This window comes from Neovison vison, chromosome 8 (genome assembly GCF_020171115.1).
Source record: "Neovison vison isolate M4711 chromosome 8, ASM_NN_V1, whole genome shotgun sequence".
NCBI classification, from domain to species: domain Eukaryota; kingdom Metazoa; phylum Chordata; class Mammalia; order Carnivora; family Mustelidae; genus Neogale; species Neogale vison.
The window spans coordinates 69,173,214-69,182,448 of NC_058098.1; the positions used below are offsets into that span (position 1 = coordinate 69,173,214).

Below are 9,235 nucleotides of genomic sequence, written 5' to 3' on the forward strand. Positions count from 1 at the left end.
AGCAGAGCTGAGAGGTTATTGCCACAGAGACTGGACAGCCCTCAAAGCCTAAAATATTTATTGTTTACAAATACAGAGAGTTTGCTGATCCCTGATTGAGTCCAGAGATGATTATCAGAAAAACTTGGGGGAAAGAAGCAAACAGCCAGCCACGGTGATGTTCACAACCAACTCTGGGCAACAAAAACAACATAAACCCGCTGGGGGTCCTAAGATGGAGGCTTCAAAGAAGTCTGTAGGTTGTGACTATACATTTCCTTCATTAGAAGAATGCTAACTTAAGAATGTGCATGAAAACATGACCTGTCACTGCTTAGACCAATGTTTAATAACCTAACTCAAACTGACAGGAAAAAAAATCGAAGCTTGGACAGGCCGACAATTCAGGGCAAGCTGACCAACCTACCCTAAGCCGCATGGCTAAGGTGACCTCATCCCCCACAGTACCCTCCCCCCCCCCCCCCCCGCACCAGCACACTTGGTTCCTGAGGGAGGGAGGGAAGGAAGAAAGGGAGGACCCAATTAAAAGAGAGAAAAGGGAGATATACAGAAAGATCTAACCTGACTTCAGCTTCTGCACATTTTTCTCTTTCGACCTCCCCTCCTGTTCTCCTATGGGCCTGTTCCAGTCAGGGCCACCCTCAGTGATCCACCAGAGCTGCTCTTGTCAAGGTCACCATGACATCTACTTTGCCTCCTTGGGCCCCTATTCTCTCTATATACCTGCTTCGCAAGTGATCTAATCCAGTCTGTGGCTTTAAACGTCACCTATATGTGGTGACTCCTGAGCCTCTCTCTCCAGAAGAGGTGATCCAGACAGTCTATTTGGTCTTGCCCCTGGGATCCCCCAAATGAACTCTTGACCTCACAAGTGCCCCCAGTGCAGCCTTTGTCCCTTAGTCTTCTCTAGTTTAATTAGACAACTCCCACCTTCCAGTTGCTCAGGCCCAAATCCTGGGGGGTCTCTTTGATTCCCCTTTCTCCCATACCTTCCATCCAGTTCATCAACAAATCCTGTCAGTTCTACCCTAAAAATATATCCAGACTGTGCCTACTCCTCACCACCCACCCTCACTCCCAGCCTCTTACTTCTCAGGATGACTACCATGGCTTATTTGCCCGTCTCCTTTCTTCTGCCCTGCCCCAGGCTCCCCAGTTTATCTTCAACATGGCAGCAGAGGATCCTGTGGAGCAGTGGCGGTCAGCTCACATGGAGGAAGAGCTCCTGCATCCAGCCCACTCTTGCCTTCCCTGGCCTTCTCTCCCCAGCCCTCCCTTCCGCAGCTGCTGCTATGCTCCCCTATAGGGTCCCAGAGCTACTTCTCACCTCCTTTACAGTTTCCTGCTAGAAGCCAGCCACCTGCTTATCAAGATCTTCCCTGACCCTCCTGCATAGTCTCATAGGCCTTCTGTACTCCTCCTATCCCCCTTCCACTTTATCCTTTCTCCTGAACACTTATCACCTCTCTTCATGCAGGAGTATAGAGCTTTCTGTCTGGTTTTGTTTTTGCCGTATCCCCAGAGTCTGTAACAGAGCCTGGGACAAAGTTGGACTCAGTAGATGTCTGCTGGATGGCCATGGATTGGCTAACAGGGACCCTCATGATGGATTCAGCTGTGGTCCCTCAGCATCTCTGAGACACTACAGAGCAGATGAGACTGCCTGCCTCGAGCCAGTGGCCCAGTTAGATCATGGCTGGCATATACCACCCCATGCACCCAATGACAGCACTGATAAAAGCCATCATCTTCTTTTCCCCAGATGGGGGAAAATGAAAAATGTCACATAGTCGTATTCTCCCCTTTAAGGGCAGATTCATCTTAGACTGTGGTTTTGTAGATTTATTCCCCCAAGAGACACAGTTCTACAAATTTGGGTGGAAAATTGGGGCCAAGTAGGCTGTGTTTTCCTATCTCTGCGCCCTCAAAGGCCCACACTGGACACTGATACACAGTAGGTGATCCAATATTTCTGTAATCGAAGAATGAATGTAGGGCTTTTCTTGAGTGTCAGTTTAAGAAAAGGAGGCAGCTTGAGAACTTACAAATACATACAAATTGCTGGCTGAAACTCTGTCTGAAAATGAAAGCCTGTCAACACTTCAATCCTTTGCCTTGAGAGGCAGGGGCAGGGACTCCCCTCCGCCCCCCAAAATGGCCAGGCCCTAGCCCCTCCCGTGCCCACACCCCACCTGTGCTCAGGTGTGAGAGGCACTTCATCTTCATCCAGATCCAGGAAGCTGAGTTGGGGACGGTCCTGCAGAAGCAGCTGCTCTCGCTCCTGCTCCAGGGCCTGGTCCCTGCAGGGAGCAGAGAGCCAACAACAGAGGTCAGTGCTGTCCCCAGTCAAGGGACCTGGACACTGAGCTGCAGACCCCATGAACATGGCAAGGCCTAGGAATAGGGATTTTCACCACACAACTTCAAACCTCCCTTTGTGTACCTTGTTTAGTATTTGCCCACTTTTTAACACAACAAGGCCTGTGCCTAGCCCCTTCTCCTCCTCCCAGGGTCTGGCCACACTGACCTGGGGAGACCCCCAGGCTCATGGCTCCTAGAGTCCCTCACACATGGCCTGCCTTTCCAGCCGTACCCTTTGGTCTCCAGCCTCAAAGGCCAGTCCCCACCACAGCCCTGCATGCCAACCATCGTCTTGCTGGAATCCTGACTCCATCACCTCCCTCTTGCTCTAACCACATCAAACCCCTGAGCAGGCAGAGTTCAACCTTGTGCCTTCTGGATCCTTGGCCCCTCAACAGCCTGAGAGCCTCCCCAGCCCTTGCCCTGCCCCTCCAGGGGCCTGCCTTGGCATTGCCCAAAAAGTCCTCAGTTCTTAAAGACTTCACCTCCAGCCCAGGTCACTGTCTGCAGTTGGAATCTTCCTCGCCAGTGACAACTGAATGATTTCAGCTGAATGTGCCTGGGCATCTCCGAAGCCACACGTATAGGTTTGAATTCTCTTCCACACAGGCTCCAGAGTCCCAGCCACCCAGGTCAGCAGACTCATCAAAGCCTCACTGCCCTCGTCCCAGGGGCCCACCCCATCACCATTCACCATACTACTCTCCTCCCTCCCACCCATTCTCCATAATGTGGCCTAAGCGATCTCTGCAACACAGCGGGAAACACAACACTACCCACTTAAAATTCTCCCAACTCGACCCTGTGTTCATGAGGCCTCTCGTGACCCAGCCCCGGTTTGCATCTTGGCTGCACCGCCTGCTCTGTCAGCCCCCAACCCCCAGGCCCCAGCACTGGGAATTCCAGCTCTAGTCAGCCACCAGAATACCTGTCCTACCCACCTTCACATGTGTCGTCACCCATGCTGTCCCCCCACCCCACCAATCTTCTAACTCTCCCAGGTTCAAAGATAAGGATACCTGTGGGGAGCCCTTTCTGACCCTCAGGTTAAACTAGGTGCCAGTATTCCAGGCCCCGCCACAGCAACCTCACAACACGGGAAATACTAGAAACATTAGGATAAATGTCCAGGTGAGTGGGGCCGCACCATCTCCTCCAAATACCCAGTGCCTGGTGTGGGACCCAGCAGAATAAGAATCTCCCAGTGCCGGGTGCCCTGATGAGTTTACCTGCCCGCATCACCGGTGTGGCAATACTCAGGCTGTACTCCTTGGTCAAAGCCACATGCCTTTTCCCCTTCTCTCTCATGGAACACTTGAACAGGAGCCGAGAGGCCCCACATGGGCATGAATTGGGCAGAAGAGAGAAAGAGACTCTCCCTGTCTCCCCTCCACACCAACCCAAGGTTCACGACCCGCTCGTCTGGGGTTCTCTGCCTTTGGGATGACCCCCTTCAACCTGACTACCATTCCATGTGCTTACTGTTGATCAGAGAACACATGGCGCTCTGCGCTCCTGGAGACATGCTGTGCTGGAGGGTGGTAGGCTGCTCGATCCTGAGAGGAAGGTGCTAGGAGTCTTAGAGGACAATCCCCCGAAATCAATGCCCACCCCACAGAATGCAGACCCCACAAAGGACCTCCTCCCACACTCACCGCTTCTCCTGCAGTAAGTAGTCTAAGCTATTGACATAGCTCTCTGAGGCCCCAGAGGTGAACTGGAGCAGCGGAACATGAGAATAGCAGACAGAAAGACAGACAAGGGGGGAGAAGAATAAAATTAATCTCAGTTAATCTCAATTAAGCCCTTTATTTATCTTGTTTATGTGTCTGAATAAGCAATACCTTTACATGATCAAAAATTTGAGAAGCATAAAGGCATGCGGTAAGATGTCTCCCGTCACCAGCATCCCCAGCCACCCAAGTCCCTTCTCACAGGTGACCACAGGTGTTCACTCCTCTGTGTGCTTTTGGAGACATTTTATCCATAGACAAACAAAGAGTAATACAACACAGATTTCCCCCTACCCATAAAGCATATGATAGCAAACTATGAACCCTATTCTACCCTTTGCTCTGCTCAATTAATAGAATGTCTTCAGGGTCATTCCATATCAATACTAAAGAAGTAAGTTAAAAAAAAAAAACTTTCGGGATATTCTAATTTAGAACTAGGACATAATGTATTAATTCCCTAGTGGTGGGCATTTGGATTATCGCCAATCTTGGGCAATTTGAAATATTTAAGACCAGGGACACCGGGGTGGCTCAGTCAGTTAAATGTCTGCCTTTGGCTCAGGTCATGATCCCAGGGTCCTGGGATTCAGTTGGGCTCCTTGCTCAATGGGGAGCCTGCTTCTCCCTCCACCTGCTGCTCCCCCTGCTTGTGCTCTCTCTCTCTCTCTGACAAATAAATAAGGTCTTAAAAAAAAAAAAAGGTTTCCCATAAGAAGGAATAACCTCTATTTAAAAAGAAAAAAATAAGCAAAACAAATAATTAAGTTCTATTCTTAAAATAAATTTCCTGGATCTGTGGGCCCCTAATTGTTCCCAGTCTACCTAGCAAGAGCTGTTTATTCCCACCCAAGTTAAAGTTCATCATTAAAGTTTCCATTTAGACATTCCAATCCACTGTACCAGAGTCAGCCTGAGTCTTTGTGTCTGGTCTAGCTTAGACCGGGGCACGAAGGTCCCCCTTTCCCCAGGGGGATATCCTCAACGTTAGGCACAAGAGCCTTGATGCCATACAAAAGTGGCTTCAAATTTGGCATCACCCCAAGCCAACTGTTAGCAGAGGTTAGCAGCAGAAATATGGGGAGAGATGCACCCCAGCCACAAGGGTCCAAGGGCTGGGGAGAGGTTGAGAGGGTATGCAGTTGATGAGGGATAGAGGGAGCTGGCCAATGAAAGGCAGCTGGGATATGGCCAAGGAAGAATGGCCAAAAAGGGAATGGTGGGGGTGACTGAGGAGGAGTGGCAAGGAGAGGAGACCAAGGGGAGTCCACCAGCTTACCAGCTTACCAAGGTGTGGGTGTCCATCACTTCAGCCTTTTGGCTCGGGCCTGCCATGTTCCAGAACGGCTCCTCCAGTGAGGCCAGATTCCCCTGGGGGTCCAAGTCCTGGGGCTCCTGCTCTGACTTGTCAGGCAGCTGGTGGGCCCATGTCCTCAGGCCGTGAGGCTCCACTGCATCAACCCACCTCGGGCCTGGGGTTCCCCTGCCTGCTGGCGGTACCCTCAGGTTCAGGAACTCTACAGGTGGCGGGCTCCAGTCAATGGGGAACATGTCCCTGGCTGCATGCACCTTGGGCTTCTTTGACACCTTAGGCATTAGAGCTGAGGTAGGACTGCTGCAGCGCCGGGTGGCATGGAGGAGCCCCTGGTGCAGGGGATGGTCGAAGCAGCTGCCCTTCAGGCTGGGCAACAGGATGGGCATCCCTTCATCTTCCTGGCCCCCTATGAATAAGATGGAGTACTGTGGTATCCCCACTTACCCACCCCCATCCTGGCCACTGTGCCATGCTGGGTGAGGAGAGGAGGCAACTCAGGATTGATGTGGGCAGAATGCAAGCAGAATCCCTCAACCATGGGTTGTCCACTACCTCATGGCCACAAACTTCAGAACGGCTCTACCTGTACATGTGAGAGACACCTACCTTCGTCCTGAGGAAGGGCTGGCAGAGTCTCCTCAGGCCTGGCCATCTGTAAACCACTGGACTTCCTGTCCTAGAAGGAACTGTCTGTCAGGTGAGGTGAGCTTCCAGAAGGAAGCTAAAGGCTTGGAAGCTCTAAGTTCCCTACAGAAGAGGGCCTGGGCCTACTGGTGCCCAGGATGGAAATCCCCCTCCAGCTCTACCCTAAGGACCAAGCACATGCATCATGAAGATCAAGTTGCTGGGGTGAAAGGGGCTCCAAGTGACCTTTCATTTCAAGGATGTGATAGGCAAGTGTATGGACATCAACTTTTTTTTTTTTTTTTGAAGATTTTATTTATTTATTTGACAGAGAGAGATCACAAGCAGGCAGAGAGAGAGAGAAGGGGAAGCAGGCTCACTGCCAAGCAGAGAGCCCGACGTGGGGCTCGATCCCAGGACCCCGAGATCATGACCTGAGCCGAGGGCAGTGGCCTAACCCACTGAGCCACCCAGGCACCCTGGACATCAACTTTTAAAAAAAAACTTTTAAGCTTTCTCCTTAGGAACTGTCCATCTACAGCTAAGGAACACAGACACACACAGACATTGCTCATCATTTCAGGCTCAGGATCAGATGAACTGAAATGTACACAAAAGGCTAATATCTGAATGACATTAGGAAACAACGAATTACCAAAAACACAAACACTAACCCAACAAGGGTTTGGACTCCACAAAAGTGGAAGACATTCAAATCAATATGCCTATGAAATGTTCTTTGATCACAATGAAATCATTCAAAATTTAAAAATTTATAATAAATGCTGACAAGGCTGTGAGGAAATATATTGCTGCTGGTACTCTAAAATAGTCTTATTCTTTTTAGAGAGCACTCTATCAGTGTAAAAATAACTGCAAAAATGTTCATACCTGGGCGTAGGGAATCCCAGAAATCTGTCCCTCCACAAAAGCAATAATTAAGCTGACAAAACCTGTCAGAATTAACACTTTGAGAATTCTGGAATTTAGCAAGAAAGTAAAAACAAGCAGGGAAAGGCTTAATGAAGAAAGAAGTTACTAAATTTCAGGAAAACGGTATTCTGGATTTTGAACTTAGACCGTGTACGTCCCCCACCCCCCAGTTAAGAGGCAGCTGTGGAGGCTATGTTCCTGGTTTGGCTTCCTGGGGCCAGAGGGGCAACACAAACTTCGTTCTCAGAGAACTGTGGTTGTATGTTTTGACCTGTATCCTGACTCCCTGGGGGGTCAACTCAGGATCTTACCTCTGTTTTCTCTTACTTGGAACTTTCCCAGGGCTGAAGTGGCCTCCTGGGCACTTTGTTGAAAGCACTGAAAGGCAAGTCTATCAGCCACAACCACCTGGGGCAAGGGATAATGGGTGAAGCAAGCATCAGGGAGTCTGAAGGGCCTGTAAAGGAAGAGGCTGAGGAAGGAGATACACAGAGAAAAAAAGATTTTAAAAAGCTCCCACATAAACTAGAGTCCAAAAGGTCCCATGCACACCCAGGGCTAAAGCATGCTTAGGAAAAGACCTGAGAAGACAGTAAGTTTTAACCTCTGGCTGATCATTAGAATCCACAAAAACCAGAAGTGAAGGATGGCCAAGGCTGAGTTGCATTAAGGTCTGCCTAAGCTTTGATGGAGTACACCACAGAACTAATCTGCAAAGATCAGAAGAGTTTTATTGTGCTGATGGTGGTGACATTTAAGGAATTTTCTAACAATTACCAGTTAACCACTAAGCTAAAGGAACAGTGATTTCAGCGATGTCATACAACAAAATGATAATGTCTTCATAAAAATAGTTTAGAAATGTCATTAAACAATTAACTACAACTCACAACAACCAGCAACAGCAAAGTCAGATGGGGGGGTAATCCTATTTCCAGAGCTACTGCATTATAATATCCAAAATGAACAATTTTCAACAAAAATTACAAAGCATGCAAAGAAACAACAAAGTCCATTCATAGACAAAAAAAAAGAATGAAAGAAACTGTTCCTGAGGAAGCCCAGGCATTGGACTTATTATACTAGACAAAAACTAGATAAAAACTTTAAATCAACTGTCTCAGGTATGCCTAAGAACCAAAGCAAATGGTGAACAAAGAACTGAAAAAAAAACAGAAGAGAATGAAGTCTCACCAAATAGAGACTATCAATGAAGATTTAAAAAGTTATAAAAAGGAGCCAGACAGAACTTCTGGACTTGAAAAGTACAAAAACTGAAATGAAAAACTAAGTAGAAATCTTCAACACGAGATGCAGGTTAGCAGAAGCATCAGTGAACTTTTACAGAGGTTAATGGAGACGGTCAATTCTGAGGCACAGAATGAAAAAAGAATAAGATGAACAGAGCCTCAGAAAGAAGTGGGACACCATCAAGCACATCAACATATGCACAGTAGGAGTTCCAGGAGTTGAGAGATGGAGATAGAGATGGTGGGGTGGAGGGGGACAGAAAGAACACTGCACTTCCAAGAAGCTCAGAAAACTCCATGTAGGTTAAACTGAAAGGGATTCACACCTAAATACATCACAATCCAACTGTTAAAAACCAATGAGAGAATCTTAAAAGTAAGGAAAGAGAAGTGATTCATCACCTACAAGGGAGTTCTCAATAAGATCAACAGTGATTTCTCACCAACCATGGAGATCAGCAGGCAGGGAAGTGAAATATTGAAAATGCACAAAGACTACGGACCAAGAAGTCTGTATCCAATAAAACTAACCTCCCAAGGGGCACCTGGATGGCTCAGTGGGTTAAGCCTCTGCCTTCGGCTTGGGTCATGGTCTTGGGGTCCTGGAATCGAGCCCCACATCGGGCTCTCTGCTTGGCAGAGAGCCTGCTTCCTCCTCTCTCTCTGCCTGCCTCTCTGCCTACTTGTGATCTCTGTCTGTCAAATAAATAAAAAAATATTAAAACACACACACACACACACACACACACACACACACACTAACCTCCCAAAAAGGGGAAGATAAGGTATTCCCAGATAAACAAAGACTGGGAAAATTTGTTTCTAACAAATCTGTTCTGCCAGAAATACTAAACTAAATTCTTTAGGCTGAAGTGAAAGGATATTAGCAAGTAACTTGAATCCATACAAAGCAAAAAGAACAGTGATAAAGGTAACTACCTGGGTATACATAAAAGATGGTATAAATGTGTGTGTGTGTGTGTTTAAAGGATATCTATTTTTTTAAAAAAATATTTTAT

At 47.9% G+C, this 9,235-nt stretch overlaps 1 protein-coding gene across 1 annotated transcript in view; it reads right to left on the bottom strand.

Moving 5' to 3' along the window:
- LOC122915421 (protein FAM178B-like) overlaps positions 1 to 5,795 on the bottom strand; it is a 48,598-nt gene extending 42,803 nt beyond the window's left edge. Inside the window, exons 1-4 of the mRNA XM_044262222.1 lie at positions 5,560 to 5,795; positions 5,374 to 5,401; positions 4,017 to 4,078; positions 2,193 to 2,300 (exon numbers count right to left, since the gene is read on the bottom strand). Coding sequence (XP_044118157.1) covers positions 2,193 to 2,300; positions 4,017 to 4,078; positions 5,374 to 5,401; positions 5,560 to 5,795 — 434 coding nt within the window. The remainder of the gene's footprint in view (positions 1 to 2,192; positions 2,301 to 4,016; positions 4,079 to 5,373; positions 5,402 to 5,559) is intronic.
- Positions 5,796 to 9,235: the final 3,440 nt, after the last annotated feature.